Source organism: Suillus discolor (assembly GCF_016758755.1).
Source record: "Suillus discolor strain FC423 chromosome Unknown F5147scaffold_30, whole genome shotgun sequence".
NCBI lineage: Eukaryota > Fungi > Basidiomycota > Agaricomycetes > Boletales > Suillaceae > Suillus > Suillus discolor.
In genome coordinates, this window is record NW_024541277.1 from 268,331 (window position 1) to 284,929 (window position 16,599).

At 49.1% G+C, this 16,599-nt stretch overlaps 6 protein-coding genes across 6 annotated transcripts; 3 read left to right on the forward strand and 3 right to left on the reverse strand.

Moving 5' to 3' along the window:
* Window positions 1-84: 84 nt before the first annotated feature.
* On the forward strand, window positions 85-2,716 carry F5147DRAFT_696707 (hnRNP A1-gamma isoform). Its single transcript, XM_041437461.1, has 7 exons — window positions 85-230; window positions 283-652; window positions 1,036-1,076; window positions 1,149-1,183; window positions 1,254-1,379; window positions 1,434-1,688; window positions 1,740-2,716. Exons 1-7 carry the CDS (start codon window positions 188-190, stop codon window positions 2,331-2,333), a joined length of 1,464 nt encoding a protein of 487 aa, XP_041292420.1. The 5' UTR covers window positions 85-187; the 3' UTR covers window positions 2,334-2,716.
* On the reverse strand, window positions 2,613-5,434 carry F5147DRAFT_696709 (Golgi complex component 7-domain-containing protein). Its single transcript, XM_041437462.1, has one exon. It carries the CDS (start codon window positions 5,239-5,241, stop codon window positions 2,698-2,700), a length of 2,544 nt encoding a protein of 847 aa, XP_041292421.1. The 5' UTR covers window positions 5,242-5,434; the 3' UTR covers window positions 2,613-2,697.
* Window positions 5,435-5,450: 16 nt separating this feature from the next.
* On the reverse strand, window positions 5,451-8,958 carry F5147DRAFT_696711 (uncharacterized protein). Its single transcript, XM_041437463.1, has 10 exons — window positions 8,768-8,958; window positions 8,049-8,676; window positions 7,879-7,996; window positions 7,784-7,820; window positions 7,517-7,685; window positions 7,196-7,386; window positions 6,935-7,093; window positions 6,451-6,813; window positions 5,882-6,344; window positions 5,451-5,821 (listed from the first exon to the last, which is right to left on the reverse strand). The coding sequence occupies exons 1-10, from the start codon at window positions 8,846-8,848 to the stop codon at window positions 5,613-5,615; spliced, it is 2,418 nt and encodes an 805-aa protein (XP_041292422.1). The 5' UTR covers window positions 8,849-8,958; the 3' UTR covers window positions 5,451-5,612.
* A 929-nt stretch (window positions 8,959-9,887) lies between these two features.
* Window positions 9,888-11,163, reverse strand: F5147DRAFT_696718 (TAFII28-domain-containing protein). The gene is made up of 4 exons (XM_041437464.1): window positions 10,532-11,163; window positions 10,393-10,480; window positions 10,246-10,342; window positions 9,888-10,192 (listed from the first exon to the last, which is right to left on the reverse strand). The coding sequence occupies exons 1-4, from the start codon at window positions 11,074-11,076 to the stop codon at window positions 10,050-10,052; spliced, it is 873 nt and encodes a 290-aa protein (XP_041292423.1). The 5' UTR covers window positions 11,077-11,163; the 3' UTR covers window positions 9,888-10,049.
* Window positions 11,164-12,517: 1,354 nt separating this feature from the next.
* Window positions 12,518-13,505, forward strand: F5147DRAFT_636444 (HAD-like domain-containing protein; the record flags this gene model as incomplete). Its single annotated transcript, XM_041432913.1, has 3 exons — window positions 12,518-12,548; window positions 12,604-12,754; window positions 12,807-13,505. Exon 3 carries the CDS (start codon window positions 12,915-12,917, stop codon window positions 13,503-13,505), a length of 591 nt encoding a protein of 196 aa, XP_041292424.1. The 5' UTR covers window positions 12,518-12,548; window positions 12,604-12,754; window positions 12,807-12,914.
* Window positions 13,506-13,629: 124 nt separating this feature from the next.
* On the forward strand, window positions 13,630-14,030 carry F5147DRAFT_696721 (uncharacterized protein). Its single transcript, XM_041437465.1, has one exon. It carries the CDS (start codon window positions 13,697-13,699, stop codon window positions 13,868-13,870), a length of 174 nt encoding a protein of 57 aa, XP_041292425.1. The 5' UTR covers window positions 13,630-13,696; the 3' UTR covers window positions 13,871-14,030.
* The last annotated feature ends 2,569 nt before the right edge of the window (window positions 14,031-16,599 follow it).

Below are 16,599 nucleotides of genomic sequence, written 5' to 3' on the forward strand. Positions count from 1 at the left end.
ATTATTTTCTGTATTTTATTTCTATATTATAAATATAAGCTTTATTTATAGGTTGTTTGGTTGAGCATCATTCCTGAAAGTGCACAGGACTCGGTATTTTGATTCTTGGACAGTGACCACTTGGTGACCACGACAAGTAATATCACCCACACGGACAAACCCTCGACTTACTAACGGATTCTTGAACATGACCAGCTCCAAGGAAAATCCAGATTCTGACCTCTACGGAGGTGAGCATTGTTGCATGTCACCGGCTCTAGGGCAACTGCTTACATTCTACAGACCTGTACGATGACGAGTTTACTGTCCCACTGGATGATGAGGCCTCCCCTACCACAGAGGTTCCTCCGCAAGCAGACAAGAATCCTGAGCCTGTGAAAATGGAGATTTCAGCAACGACCATGTCGGCGTCATCTCTACCTGCAAAACCTCAGTCTTCAAAAAGCGACCCTTTGTCATATTCGGCGCAGGTTGCAAAGCAATTCTCTGCGTACCAACAGACACCGAGCCAGGAGCGTATCCAGAAACCACCTTTGCCCCTCCCACCAAACCCGAGTGCACAAGGTGGGCCTTCGGCAATAGCAACGCACGAAGGACCGACAGACAGTCATGCGGACAGGCCTATCCGACCTTCAGAAATGAAAGACGAAGGGTAAGTACATGCTTACCACATGTATGGTTATTTGTCCCTGTATTTTCTTGGGCGAAGCACTTCTAGACTCAGTCTTCGCTATGTCTTGCACGATAGTTTACCCTTGTCGTTCTTTCATGAAAGATGAACGAATGGGAACCTGACAGTTACAGTACATGCTGCTGCACTGCTACTACTGCTTACAGTCGAGCTTACTATCTGCACCTACACTCTGCGCATCGCCTATGCTTCTGTCTTTCATACTCTCATGGCTACTTGCTATAATTGGTCACTAATCACTTATATCTTTCTGGATACTTCCTTGGACCCATCGACACGCTCTACTCTTACTACATGCCTCACCTACGGATCCTTGCCTCACTTACGGTCGTCACCTCCGATAGCAAAATGTTTATTGGCGGCCTTAACTGGGACACTACAGATGGTATACACCCATGCAATGACAATCAACTTCTATTTACTGACTACTATCCTATGTTGTCCTTCCTATGAGCAGAGGGTCTGAGGACGTATTTTTCCCAGTTTGGCAAGGTAATTTATTTTTGGATTTAAGCTGTCGATGAATGTTGTGCTCGGGTTATGATGCTGACGAGCATTTAAGGTGGATGCTTGTACCATTATGCGTGACCCGGATGGCCGTTCAAGGGGTTTCGCTTTCTTGACCTTCGAAGAACCGGAAAGCGTGAATGCTGTCACCGGAAGGGAGCATATTTTGGACGGGAAAGCTGTCAGTGTATCCGTCTTGCAATTTTTTTTTCAATTTCACTAACGTAGCCGATAGATCGACCCGAAACGCGCGATTCCCAGAGAAGAGCACCTGAGAAACACGCGGTACTTTGTTGGTGGTCTCGCTCCCACTACCAATGCAGACACAATGCGCGAGTTTTTCTCGCGGTTTGGCAAAGTCGTCGATGCGACAGTCATGGTCGATCGCGAGTCGGGCCGTTCGAAAGGCTTTGGCTTTGTAACTTTTGAGGACTCGAATAATTCTGATGAGTTTGTGGGAAAACTCGGGTTGATGTTGGATGATAAACAGGTACGTATGGATACGTTTACCGAACACATTTTTCTCTCAACATGTCGACAGATTGAAGTGAAAGCTGCTCAACCTCGAAGCCAGCGCGATCAGGCGCGAAACATGCAACAGGGTAGCCGTGAGCCCTATTTCAACGACTCCGAATCACGCACGCCCAACACGTCCGCGATGGCTTTCCCACCACAGCCCAACTCCGCAGCCACCAACATGCTTTATCAGCGTGTGATGAGTCAAATGCCCATGATGGGAGCAGCGAATATGGGCATGATGAACCCCATGATGATGGGCATGGGCATGGGAGGCATGGGAGGCATGAATAGTATGGGCGGCATGGGCGGTGTAGGTGGTATGGGCGGTATGGGTGGTATGGGCGGCATGGGGATGAACATGATGGCGGGTATAAGTCCAATGGGTGGTATGGGTATGAACGCCATGCGGATGGGAATGCCAGGGATGGGGATGATGAACGCTACGGGCGCAGGTGTAGGAATGGGGATGAACAACATGGGGATGCGTATGCGGCAGGGCATGACTGGCGCCGTTACCCCGAACGCGAATGCAGGGCGCATGCCAATGAACCAGGGACTGGGTCCATCGAGAATGTCGAGTCGTGGACAGCATTCATTCCATCCATATGCACGATAGTTTTTATTTGCTTTGCATCTGCTGATCTGTACCATATATCACCACTAGTTATTTAAACATGCATCATGATGATCAGTGCATGACGAACTTCTTCTTGAAGTGCGCTATCTATTCACGTGCAGATAATGTTGTGTCTACTACGTACTACAATTTCAGCTACAGAAAATACCATACAAGACATCAGAATATGCAGTGACCCGTCATCCTCTCCTGGATATATGCAAAATTGACCATGACGTAGATCGACACTGATTCTAATATACTCCCACTTTCACCTCGTAATTTGAACATTTCAGCTAAATTTCGTCTGCGTAGTTGAACCCGAGTATACATCTGGCTGAAACAAGCAAGCGATTACGTATCGTCACGTCCACCCTCTCATCTTCGCTACTAGCACTAACACCTGATCTCCAGGTAATTTCTCTCCAACCGCCCGACTTCCTTCCTCGTCGTTCATCCCCACATACTCTTTCCACCTATCCAATTCCTCATACTCAACATTGAGTGCCCTCACAATATTCGACAAATAACCAAGATCCGATGAGAGCTGTGCGGCTCCTGCGATGGAAAGCGTACGGATCTTCGGCAGGACGTTGCTGGTAAGGTGGGATAGAATAGAATGTCCGAGGGAGGACAGCCAGGCTGCTGCAACTGCCTCCGGGCTCAGCACTACCGGCTTGGGGGGTAAGATGAGTGAAGGCCGTCGGTTGTGCCCAAGCTCAGAGGATTGGGCATGCATATGTTCACTCAGACCACTCAGATAGGCTTCATCAACATTCGGGAGTGTGTTAAGCGAGAAGCCTAGTGCATCGTCGTCTGCATATACCTCAAATAGCCGTGGCAGATTCAACAGCCCCTCTGCAACGTGTTGGACGATATCGCTGGGGGAAAGCGAAAACACAGGCACGTGCAGATCGCCGGTCGTGCGCATAGACTTTGGATCACCCGGTACCGCCCAGAGGGCAAGGGATGCATAGGATGAGAGATGTGTATGTAAGGGGGAAAGAAGGGTGTGCTGCAGGGAAGACTGAAGGGCTCTGGCAAGGGACGCAATGGATGTCCGCGTTGTAGTGAGTAGTGGAACAGGGGGTTGGGATTCTGCGGATGATAAGAGATCGTGTAAAGCTGCGCTGTTCAGGGAGGACTGCGCCAGGAGCAAACCAGCACCCTTGGTTGCACCAGGTGTATACACCCCGCCTTCGTGCTGCGCCAGTCGGAATGCTGTGGCAATCTGCACGAGTGCAACTCGCAGCTTACCCTCAAAAGTGCCGAGCCGATCAAGCACCGCTCGTGTAGACGCGAGGAGGTGCAAGATGAGTTGAATGTTGCTCCAGTCCTGCGGGGAGTAATCCAGATCTGCGAGGTCATCTCCGGATTCTGCTGGGGCACCCGAAGGGACAGACAGATTCGCAGTCAGCGATTGGGTCCAGGAGTCAACAAACGAAGCAAGAGAGTAGTCTAACGCGAACATGAGTCCTGGAGCAGCATATCCATATGTGAAGGACATGCAGCGGACGAGGCTTTCCTCTGCAGCACTAAACACATCGACCGCGCGCTCGCGAAGAAGGCGAGCTGGGTCAGTGCTTGGGTTCTTGTTAGGGGTGAGTGTGGAGGCAAAAGATAGGTCATCAGAGAGGAGGCGCCGCTCCAGTGTCCCATAGTCGACTTGGAAGTCTAGAAACGCCTGAAAGAGTGCTTGGTCCCAATCAAGTACATCATTGAGTGTGGACTGCTGCGCCCGTGAAAAATTCGTGGCTGAATTCGATCGCCAGGACATGGACATACGCATGGAGCGGCGGCGGGTGTGCTTCGGAGGCAAAGGACCATCCGAAGTACTGTCCGTGGGGATAACAGAGAACTGTATTTTCTCCATAATTTTGTCTGTGCTCGCCGCGAACTCCTCTGTCGTTTTGTAGATAGCTATGATATCCTTGAGAGCAGATGAACCGATGATATTGAAAAGGGACGCAAGGTGCTGTGGACATGAAGGCTGTAGGATGGACAGAGTGGAAGTGATGAATGTTGAGAGTGTGATTTGAGGATCAGGAAAGATGGCAGGAATAGACGTGCGCTCTGCATTGAGGACGACCAGGAAACTGGCACAAAAAGTTGCCCAGAAGGCGCTGAACGTCTGTCTCGGCACCGCAGACACTGACAGTTCCGTATCTTCCAGGACTTCGCTCTGCCACGAAGCAACCAGCCCTGCTCTCCGAGAGCCGAAGTAATAGTTCCTGAACTCACTCTCCCTCTGTATGTTAGAAAATATCCCATAAAAGCTCCTGCAAAGTGCCGTATCGCCCGAGTTGATTGCACCGACCAATGCGGAGCTGAGGGCAGCCTCGAGTTGGTTTTGGAGGGATACCATCAACGCACGACGAGGCTCATACTCCGGAGTTCCCGCAAACACAGGCATACTTCTGCTAGCCTCGCTCAATCTCTCGGCAGCCTTGTCATATGCACGTTCCGCTAGCAACGCAGTGACCTCAGCCTCTAAGCTGGACCACGACTCTGCCTCACGTAGCACATCCCTCACAGCCTCCATCCGTCGTTTGGCAGTGTCAAGAGTCTGCAACCTGTCGAGAGCAGCAGAAGTGCCCGTTCCAGCTGGGATACGGGCAGTGACGGTGGCGAGAGAAGAGTGTAGGGAGAGGGCACCATCACGCATGAAATGCAGGTCATACGTGAGACGAGGAGCGCTGCGTGACACCTCGTCGATTGTGCGTTCGAGTGCAGCCGAAGTTGTTATTGCTGAGAGGTCCGTGGCGGTCAGCAGGTCCGCCAGCAGCGACTCAAGAGAAGCAAGCGGAACATGATTGTCTTGTGGTGTAAGTGTGTCGTTGAGCCATGTGAGTACGTCGGGCGCGTCATCTAGCTCTTGCACAAGTGCAGACGCTGATGTGGAAGTCATACACGCTGGAATTTGTGTCTATTATAATTGTTGTTTGCACTGACGGTGATGGAGATGTAAGGCTCACGGAAGTCGTCAGCTAGACGTCCGTGGACCGAAACGTCCGAGTCGCAACACACTTTCAAGCTTCAAGTGGTAATACGAATATACGCACCGGCAGGATCGTGACACACTGCAGGTTGTCAATATTGCCAAGTCAACGAAAACAATTCAAAGACACATAAATAGCAGGGTTGGATGATTGACTACTACAGAAGTTAACGTACAAATTGGTTGAACATGGTGGAATGAAGAACAGAATAAAATGGACAGCTCCTCCAACCACACTTCAAATGCTGAAGCTCGTAACAGGACCACAATTATCAAAAGAGCTAATGAACCCCATTTGCAGCAATAGTCACCCTACCCTCCCGCAGATGCTGCGCCGTGCGCTCAGCAGCCGCATCATATACATACTGCGTGGGCTGTCTTCGAGGCCACATTGCATTAGCGTTATCCCCGCCGCGTACCTCCTCATCCGACTCAAATACAACCGATCCACGCCTTGGCTCGTAGTACAAATCACTCGAGTCGTGTTGTTCTATATCAATGTATTGGTAAACCATCATTTCGTTATCAATCAAATGAGAACATAACACACCATCATCGACTTCTTCCACAACCCTCCTCTTCCCGAGCGCCTTCGCGCTCGGTCGTATGGGAGATTTAGTTTCTTCTTCCTCCACATCGGTTTCGTCCATGTGTAACCGGTCCAAAGCACCACTCATATTTTCCAGAGAGTTCCCTCTTGATGGACGCACGAGGCCACCCCTATCTGGCGAGGGCGGGCGTGACGGGAATGCAGGAGAACGAGGACCCATGGGGGGAGGTGGCGGTGCGAGCAGTGTTGGTGTGCTCATGGACTGTGGTAGAGAACCGTATTGCGGATGGCCAGGGGAGAGCGCAGGAGGGACCCGAGGAAGTGGGTGGGTTTGTGAGAAAATAACGGGAGGTAGGTCGTGTTGGCGGGGCGAAGCAGGCGGTGATGGCATTGGTGACGGTGTGCGTGAGGAGCCGCCTCCATAATCATGATGGGATTCTCTGAGGTACTCATTTTCCACGTGCTATAGCAAATGTCAGTCTTGTTCAAGGGGATACAGAGCAGAAAACAGAATAATGATTTGACAGACAGAATGATTGGTGCATACAAAAATAAGAAAAAACACTCACTCTTCGGTCCATCTTCACATCCCTTCGACTAATTTCAACAGCCGCCTGCTCATCCGCAAGCCGCACAACATCATCATACATTCTCAACGCTCCAAAAAGTGCTTCATTCGCGTCAAGCAACGCACCAAGAAGCTCCTCCTCTGAAGTTTGTTCCTCCCCCTCTGTATTATAAAATTTAGTATCCATACCATGGTAATCTCGACTCAGCGGAGAACTGAATTGGACGTCAGGCTGCAATTTCGTACGTCCATTTCCTTCTGCATTCTTTTCTCGGTCATTGCGCGACCGTTCAGCTCCAGCAGATGCCCATGGAATTTGGGTATATATGAGTTCTTGTGACGCGCGGCACTTTGTCAAAAATTCCTATGGACCAGTCAGATTGATATTAACAGGATCGGGGTATGTGAGCCGTGATATGCCATGGAAAGGTAATGTAGCAGACTGGCAAAGCGGGGATCAAGGTCAACTGAGAAATCACACGCACCGGTATTAGGCTCCCTTCTATCTGTTCCGGTTTCGTGTATGCAAGCATCTCGCTAAGGAAAGTCGCATTTCCTTTCGCGATCTTGCATTCCTGGAATAAGCGCTTCATGTCTTCTTCGGGAGGAATGACACCGCGCTGGAGATTTTTCTTCGACGGCCGCTAATCGTGACAAGACATTACCCGGACGAACGAATAAAAAATAGAGCAGGAGAATTGATCAGGGCACTTGTTATAATCTACAAAGCAAAAAAAGACACTAACCTCCTCTATTGGTGGACGCGTAGGAACTATAGGGGGGCTAAACATAGCATCCTCGGTGTCAAACGGAATCCCCACGTCAGGCTTATCGGCAGGTTTCAATCGCATCCACAGGGCGCGAAAACCATCCCTATCACGGTCGCGATCTTTAAGCGAGAAAGGGGATGGTTCAGATTTGGGCGAGGGGTGGGGACCTGTAAAGGACCACCAAGAGGTTGGGTCAGTATCGCGAAAAGAACGCAGGTTCGGATTAGCACACGACTCAGTGCTCAGGACAGATGGAGACAGGTTTAAAAAAGGGATTGTGGAGCGACGAACACGTACGTGAGCTAGTGATGAAAGCGGCGGCTGCAAGCACCTCCATTAGTCGTTCTCTGACGACAGGACTTGTTCTTGAGTTTGTCAACACATCCTCGAGGGTGTCGATGAATTTACGGGAGCTGATCTGAGTTAGAAAGATATCGGACGCGTTGCGGAGCATTATTGCCCATAACTGTGCAAAGCATAACGCAAATTGGATGGAAAATAGCCGAGTATGCGTTTTCCAAGATGAGAGGTCAAGGACAAAGCAACGAGTCTAGTGGTGCTTACCCTAGCAGCAGATAACTGAGATTTAGGCTCTGCATATCTGTATCCCAGATACCCTGTCAATGGTATAGAGAGCGAGTTTGGGCTATGGAACGCACTTGAATTCCCTCCGAAGGGCTTTCATAGCCTCCTTTGCATTCGCTTCAGTAGCAGACGCGCGCTCGCAGACCTCGAGCACGAGGGACCAGTCCTCCGATGAGGTCGCCGTAAGGTATCCTACGCCGGTATAAATCCCTGCAAAGACACGATATCGGCTGAATTGACGCACCGATCATGCGCGTCAGCTCTGAGGGATTATCTTCTTCGCGCCAAAGACGATCTCGTCCCTCTTTGTCCTTTTCTCTCTCCTTTTCCTTTTCCTTCTCACGAGTTTCACGCTCTTTATCACGTCCGCGTTCCTTGTCTTTGTCCCTGTCCCTGTCCCTGATAATCCCGTCCCAAAAGCTCTTCCTCTCCTTCTTCTCTGCCCTGTCCCTGTGATCAACTGGAAAATACTCGTCTGGTATTGTTTCGTGGGCATGATGCGGGTGTGATTGTTGCAGGGCATGCTCCAGATGTGGATCGAGCGACTTCAGTATACCAAGTGCAGCAGGCCCAGGCTGTGTCTTCTGGATCTTCCGTCCGTCTCTCCGTACGGTATGGGTTGAGTTTAGGTTAGTCTGGGGGGCGGGTGTGGGCGTAGGTGTAGTGGTGGTGTGACTTGTAACGCTGTATGGACTACTGGAACGCGCGGGTAATATTACAGGTGGAATTGAAGCTAGGGAAGACGAGCGGCTCGGTGACATCGGAGGCACTGCAAACTGAGGATACGGACTAGAAGGGACAGGGGGCTCAGATAGCACCTCCCAGTCACGGTGGTCCTCTGAGGGCCGTTTGGGGCGCACAAGTAGTGCATCCTATACATATGCATCAAAATTCAGGTTAGTGATGATCCAAGTCATGACATAGATGGTTGTTGCCAAAAGTAAGTTGAAGATCAAGACTCACATCGTCGATAACAACATCAACATCTCTGTGCGAGGTTATCCTTTGCTGCTTCACCTTGTCACGTCCAAAGAGTTTCTTCATTGGTAGGATAGAAAGAAAGAAAAGAGCTGGGAGTAGATAGATGAGGCACAAGCTTCAGTCACTTACACATGAGGCTGTGTATCACAGCTACTGTCATCACGTGACAAGTCATATCCTCGTCGCGAGCGATATTCAATTCCCGACAGCGTCGGTCAACGCAGTTGTAGTCTTGGCACTCACATACACAGCCACTCGATCTATCACCCAGGGAAAATTGGACATGGCCAAAACCGAGCGGAATATTTAGACGCACAATATTTCACTATGAGAGATTCGCTGTGGAGACCAATAGAATATTTCGCATCGGTTGAATTATACTATAATCTACTGATACAAATGCTTCAACCCACGATCAGAAAACACGGCATGGGATGATAGCGACAGCGATGCAAAACACGATAGCGGGGAAGCGATACAACAGCAAGCACAAAGCAGCAACAATCAAGCCAAGTAAAGGGTATGCAAGACGAGAGGATCCAATATCCAATGACGAAACGACATGATGAGCAATAATGAGATGGTGAGGAAAGTGGCAGTACGGAACGAGGGGAAGCTAGTGCCATCGATAATGTCGCTGTTCTTCGTTGACAGCCCTTCTCGTTCCTATACATTCATTAGACTAGACAACATAAAGAAGAGTTCCACTTACTGAGCATACAACCTTTGTTTCACATGACTGCAGATAGAACAGGCTTAGAAGTATTCATGAGAAGCAGTGAAAACATACCTTGATTTTCCCTGCGCTCAGCAAGAGTGTGTACTTACCATCTGTGTTGACCTGGTCGCATTTTGACTGCATTTTTAATAATGCATGCGGTGATAACATACCTAAATCAAATATTCATACAATCTGTCGAGGAAGTTGGCGACAGTAGGAGGATGGCGACTTAGCGGGAAGATGATGGTTATGAGGAGAAGTAGGAAGATACGGTTGCCCCAACGAATTATAACTTGGGGTTAATGATGTCACAAAATTTGCGCAAACAAAAGACTTGTACTGCCGTACAAAAGAGTACCAGCCGCTGTGCAATGTATGTGATGCAGCACGATGTGAAGTAGTCAGTGAATTGATGTAAAATTGCATAGCAGAAGTGCGTGCGGTGCACGTGCGTGTGAGCGCTCGAGTCTATGCTAACAAGTGCCCCCTCGGTGGTAATGACGTCTAGATTGCAATATAATGGCATTACCAAAGCTTGACTCACTACCTGACAAACAGACGCTTCCCTCGCATTGGTCGCGCACTGCCCACACGTCCAGTCTCTGCCTGATACATCCGGTACGCTTCACGAAGGTGATCTGGCGTGAGGGGGCCAGAATCATTGCGCCGTGATTGAACCTGGCGAGCTAAATACAATATAAATGAGAACACGCAAGACTGGGTGCGCAAATAGGCGTACCTTTTTCTACGATCTCACCAACAAACACTTTCCCAACACCTGCTACTATTTGTGCAACGGGCTGAGAGACTTGCTGTCCTGTCGTTTGTTGTATAACCTATGCAAGTGAGGCTGCGATATCTTGTTATCATTACCACGAGCTCGCACCTTCCGTATAGCCTGTTTCGGTAGTGCATGGCGTCGATAGGCTTCAAAGCGTTCATACTGTGCCGGACTGAAATTGTCCATAAGCACCCTGACAAATTTCATGAGCAGGTGTACTATCAAACAAAATACCACAACTTACTTCAGATTATCCTTGCTCTCGCTCTGCCATGACAACTGCGCAGAGTAATCATCATCCGCCATGGCAGGTAAAAGCTCGTCTTCACCCTCTACGTCCTCGTCCGCAGCACCCGCAGGTTTCGCGGTCGTCCCAGGCGGTGGAATTATTGTATCTGTCGAAGAAGCAGCAGCAGTAACGGGCAGAGGCTGCGTCGCCACAGGTTCATCATCCCCACTGTCCATCGAGACATCACCAGCATTTGCGGCACTGCTTTGAGCAGCAGGAATTGTCACAGTAGAGGTCGAGGCAGTGGCAGTGGCACCTGCAGGGACTCCAGGTGTCGCCCACTGGGCCGGGGTGAATCGTGTTGCAGACGTAGATGTGCTGGGTCCGGATTGTGGCGGGGGGCGAGTATCGGTGGACGCATTTGGTAATGCACCGCGAGGCTTGCGGCCGCGTTTTGCACCTGTTCCACGACCGCGTGTTGGCGCCGGCGCTGGACTTAGCGTTACTGGTGTACTAGGCGTCATTTGAATAAACGAGGTTGGCGTGTACGGCGTAGTCATCGTTGATCGAGATTTGCAAGGTAAGGTTGATATCAATATTGTCTTTGTGCTAGTACTACTAGTACTATCAAGTACAGGAGAATGAGGTACAATCCAAACAATCCAAAATAACGACAGAGGAAGTTACTTAGGTAAGTAATAAGTGCAAACACTACTATGTATGTACTACTACTACTATTCGTCATATGATGATATCGCCTTGGATCATCGCCATCGTCTTTCGTGTAAGTTCGTTCCTCCTTCAAGTTCTACTTGGAACTTTCCATTACCTTCCCGAGTTGGCCAGCCTTCTGTACTAGGTGAACCAACTCGGTAGGTTGCGCACGTCCGGACAAGCCTTTTGTAGGTGATCCGGATGTCCAGTATGTGACATACTCATACTCCGAGTCCCTTCACTTTTTGAATCTGACTTGGGGCCGTTTTTTAATGCTAATATTCACTTTAACCACTTCAGCAGGAATCTGTTGGCTGGACCCAGTGTCTCATTCTTGGAGGGATGCCCAGCAACGAATGCCGACAAACGCTGAACAAGCATTTTTGACCAGGCGAAACAAATCAAGGATAACGCCAGCGAACGGGTTCGAACTACCGGATTTTCTTTCCTTGTTTGTCCAACATGTTGGCGTTCTCGACAGTCTCGAGGTAATCTTTGACTCCCAGCTGCGGTCCTCGAGTCTGATGGCATCAAAAACCGTATACAAGTCGCCACCGAAGCTGATGTTATGTTGTTTCCACTGCATCGTACAGTGTTTCATATCGGTAGATGTAACTACTATATCATATTTCGAGCCCACGCCTGTTCTCACTTATCACGGTTAGAATAATGTGGTATCTGAATGGGCACCCGACTACACCGACGAGGGTGCTCTCCAACGAAGACTAGCAGTAAGACCTGCCCACCTCCAGAACGTCAAGATAAAAGCCTGCTTGCTGAAACTCTACTCGAGCTCTTCAATCCACACTCAATCTCAGCTACTAGTACACTTTGTGTTTTAACAATCCGAAACAATGTCACCGACCCTTCGTCAGAAATTTGATCTTCCAGTCGTGATGTCCGTGATCTCGCTTTGCACAATTTTTTCACCCAACGTTTCGCAGCAACGGCCTCGGCAAGGAGGTCACGATCATGCTCGCCTGGAATCCCCACCTGGACGTCGGATGGGTGTTCCTATTCTCTTGCTGCCAAATTGCCGACTTACATATGAGCCCTCTTTCCAGGTCCATACTGGGCTACCGCGACCTACACGGCCCAGTAAGATGATCGACAAGATCAATAGTCTTGAAAGTCGCTTATATATTGTATAGGCTTGCTTTCTCCAGAGCCCAGGTCGAGAGTGGGAAGGTCATCAGCGCTGCGACCTCCGTCAATATCAATGTGAGCGACTCTCATCTACTCCGAAATTGCTAGCACCAATACAAGCCATAATGCAGAACAGCGAGAACAGAAGCCAACGATGTCTATCATGTCTCTGTAAGTCTGGCTTCCGTTGATTTTCATCTCGACCACCGATGAATACCTCGTGTAGCCCCCTCAGGCGGGAACCTCTGGCATCCTGCAGGCCCCGAACCACACTGGGACTATCCAAGAAATAGCAGTCGGTTTGTATTGCCCATCTCCAGGCTTCGTGAACAGAGGAGACATTATGCCCACGTTCGTACTCTACTTCAGCGATGTTGGGTATGTCATCTTTCCTGTATTTTTCCTTGAGAGCGTTCATAACACAATGCAGAGATGGCAGTCGCGTCACGGCAAAGTTCACAGGGTTCGGAACAGTCAATCTGTTCAGCAACAGCAGTCGAGGCCTGTATGTTCAATCGCTACGCAGTGCAGTATATACATGGCTGGCAGCATCATCATGGAAGGACCCGTCTTTCGCCAGCTTGACGAATTGCAGATGCTTGAGATCGATCCACGGCTCCAGGTCCTCGCTCGTTCGTCCCCTGAAGACAAGAAGATACTGGTGGAGAAGCTTTATGCACTCGGGGAGATCGTTGCCGTCACTGGCGATAGTCCAAATGACGGACCTGCTCTCAAAACAGCGCACGTAGGATTCTCCATGGGCATAGCAGGGACAGAAGCAACCAAACAGGCGTCCAACATCATTCTGATGGACGACAACTTCTCTTCCATCGTCAAGGCAATCATGTGGAGTCGTTGCATGAACGACGCAATTTGGAAATTCCTACAGTTCCAGATCTCCACCAACATTACTGCTGTGGTGATCACTTCCGTGACCGCCATCGCTTCTAGTTCTGAGAGATTGGCGCTGTCAGCTGTTCAGCTGTTGTGGATCAATATCATCATGGACACATTCACTGCGCTTGCACTTGCCACGGACCCTGCATCGTTGGCGTTACTCAACTGGACACCTGATAAGCAGACAGCACCACTTTTCACTGTGAACATGTACACACAGATCTTGTTGTAATCCGTCTACCAGATCACTGTCACCCTACTATTCCACTTCCTTGGCACCTAGATCCTGGGCTTTGCCGAGATGTCGGGCAATGACACCATTGTACAGACGCTCGTCTTCAATGCGTTCGTTTTTGCTCAGATATTCAATTCGGTGAATTCGGTCGCCTTTGGCTTCGTATCCACGTATCCATCCCTCTCGGCATGATCATCCGCCTGCTGCCTAACGGACCATTTGAACACCTCTTCATCCTGATGCGCTTACTGCCCAACCGCCAAGGTGGTCTTCCAAAAGGTCGCCCAGAGGTTGAATGGAATTCTCCAATTGAAGTTGTGCGTGATAATCTTGCCACATTTGCTAATCTGCGGGGCGGGTAACTTCGTTCGTCTTCATTCGTCGTCAAGAGTCGTCAGGCTAGACTATACGAACGTGTTCCTCTGTATGTGAAGTGTTTGATTTGGCAGATGGTATCCTTAGTTTTTTCTACCCCTTCGTTGATGACCACGGTCCTGATGCTTATTGCATCTTCCATCGGGGCTCGCTGGGCACCACAATCACGCGGTACTCACTCTTGTGCTCAGTATGTAGTTGAAATTCAATGTGATGCTTGTCTATGTGTTACGACAGTACGGGTCAATCAAAATTAAGAGCCAAGTGAATTTTAAAACACGAAGTGACATCATACCCTCTGAAATTTCGGAACTGTCCCACCAATTACCACTGTCTTGTGTTTTACCACCCTCATGACACGATCAAAGAAGGGGGCATCGGACGTCATTCAAAAGAAGCCAAGGCGGAGGAAAGAATCAGCTACCCCGAAGTCAGCTTTGGCTGACATCCTGAAATGCAAGGAACTTGGAATTGAAACACACCTCCAGGCAAACAAGACGAGGAGCAGCTATGCTGGCCATGTACGCAGGAGACGCGAGTGGCTTGCGAGCCATTTTGATGCACCAAGCTGCTCCGCTGACGATGGGGACTGCTCAGTGCTCAAAGAGCCTTTGGTACAGCCAGTAGCACAGCTCGATGAACATCTAACACTGGTGAACCTAAATTCCAGGATGTGTAACATCAACCTTTTCTGAGCCCCTGGCGGGAATACTGCACTACTACTGTGCCAGATCAACTACAACAGCACATTTTTCGGACCGGCTCCTCCGATTCTAGGCTATGTTGCAACTTTCTGACTAACCGAGTATACAATTGGAAGACAGAATTGTTATGCGTTGAACAAACCTAAGGAGTAAAGTTATTTAAAAGGCCGGTAGCCAAACCTGACTTGCTCTACACTGCACTGTCACGCACAGAATAAAAATCGTACAGAAAGTGGTGGCAGCGATGAATGGTGGTCAAATACCTTTCTGTAGTCAAAATTATCCGCGCAGATGATTAACGTCGACAACATGGCATAGCACAAACTCTACGGACAGACGGGTATGAAACTGAATTGTTCTGAGCGTGACGACTTGAAAGAAGCCGGAACGTAGACGGTCGTGAGTGCCAAGTGGCGATACCAAATAAACATGGAATCAGTGATTTTTGGAACTCGAGGTTGTCATTCTTGTCAATGCAATACGCATCACTCCTCACTTAGCGATAGCTCTTGTTACGCGCAGTTTCGCAGAATGACTGCAACTTCATGATACCATCGACTGGGTTCGACCTGTACATGGCTTTGTCCTTGATGAATAGTGATGGTATTGGGGATGGCGTACGCAAGGAGCCATCTCCATAATCATGGTGAGATTGTCCGAGGTAGTCATTTTCGATGTACTGTACCAAATATCAGTCTTTGTCAGTCAGCAGGAACAGGGGAGAAAACATAATAACAAATTGACAGTACACGGAAGACAGAATGACTGGCGCAAAGAAAAATAACACTTACTCTTCGGTCCATCTTCACATCCCTCCTACTAATCTCAACAGCGACCGCTCCTATACATTCTCAACACCAAGGACAGTTTTTCGTCAGGCAACGCACCAAAAGCTGCTTCTCTAAAGCATGTTCCTCCCCCTCTGCATTATAGAATTTAGCACCCATGCCATGGTAATCTTTACACGACGGAGAACTGAATTGGATGTCAGACTGCGATTTCATACGTCCATTTCCTTCATGTCCATGGAATTTGGGTATATATGAGTTCTTGCGACCCGTGGCACTTCCTATAGATCAATTAAATTGATACCAACAGCATGGGGGCAGGAGAGTCATGATGCTGCCACGCAAAGGTGGTGTGGTAAACTAACAGAATGGAGATCAGGGTTAACTGAGAAATCACACGCACCGATATTGGGCTCCTTTCTGTCTTCCGGTTTCCTGTATGGAAGCATCTCGCTAAGGACGGTCGCAATTGCTCTCGCGATTTTGCATTCCTGGAATAGCGCTGAATGCCTTCTTCGGGATGGATGACATCGCGCGCGCTGGTGGAGATTCTTCCGCTACTCGCTACAAGGTGCCATCGGGAAACAGCGAACAGAAGATAGGTACCATCATAAACCACAAACCACAAAAGCTGACAGTGGACACGTAGTAACTATACAGGGGTTAAACATAGCATCCTCGGTGTCGAACGGAATCACCATGTCAAGCTTATCAGCAGGTTTCGATCGCATCCATAGGGTACGGAAACCATCCTTATCATGGTTGCGAGCTTTAAGCGAGGAAGGCGATAGTTCAGATTAGAGCGAGGGGTAAGGACCTATCAAGAAGGGCCGCCAATAGGTCGGGTCAGTGTCGCGAAAAGAACCCAGGTTCGGATGAAGATATGGTTCAGCGCTCAGAATCGGTGGAGGTGAGTTTAAAAAAGGGGTTGTAGAATAAGCAGCAGATCTAGGAGATAAGTTGCGCAAGATGTTCAGTAAATGGGGATAATTGATGATAAATTTAGCAGACTAATATCGATGAACACGTACGTGAATTGGTTATGAAGGCGGAGACTTCGTTCCCCGACGACAGAACTTGTTCTTGAGCTTGTTGATAAATTTACGGGAGCTGATCTGAGTTAGAAAGATATCGGGCGCGTTGCGGAATATTATTGTCCATAATTGTGCAAACCAATGCAAATTGGACGAAGAACGGACGAGTAGGCGTTTGCGAAGGTGAGAG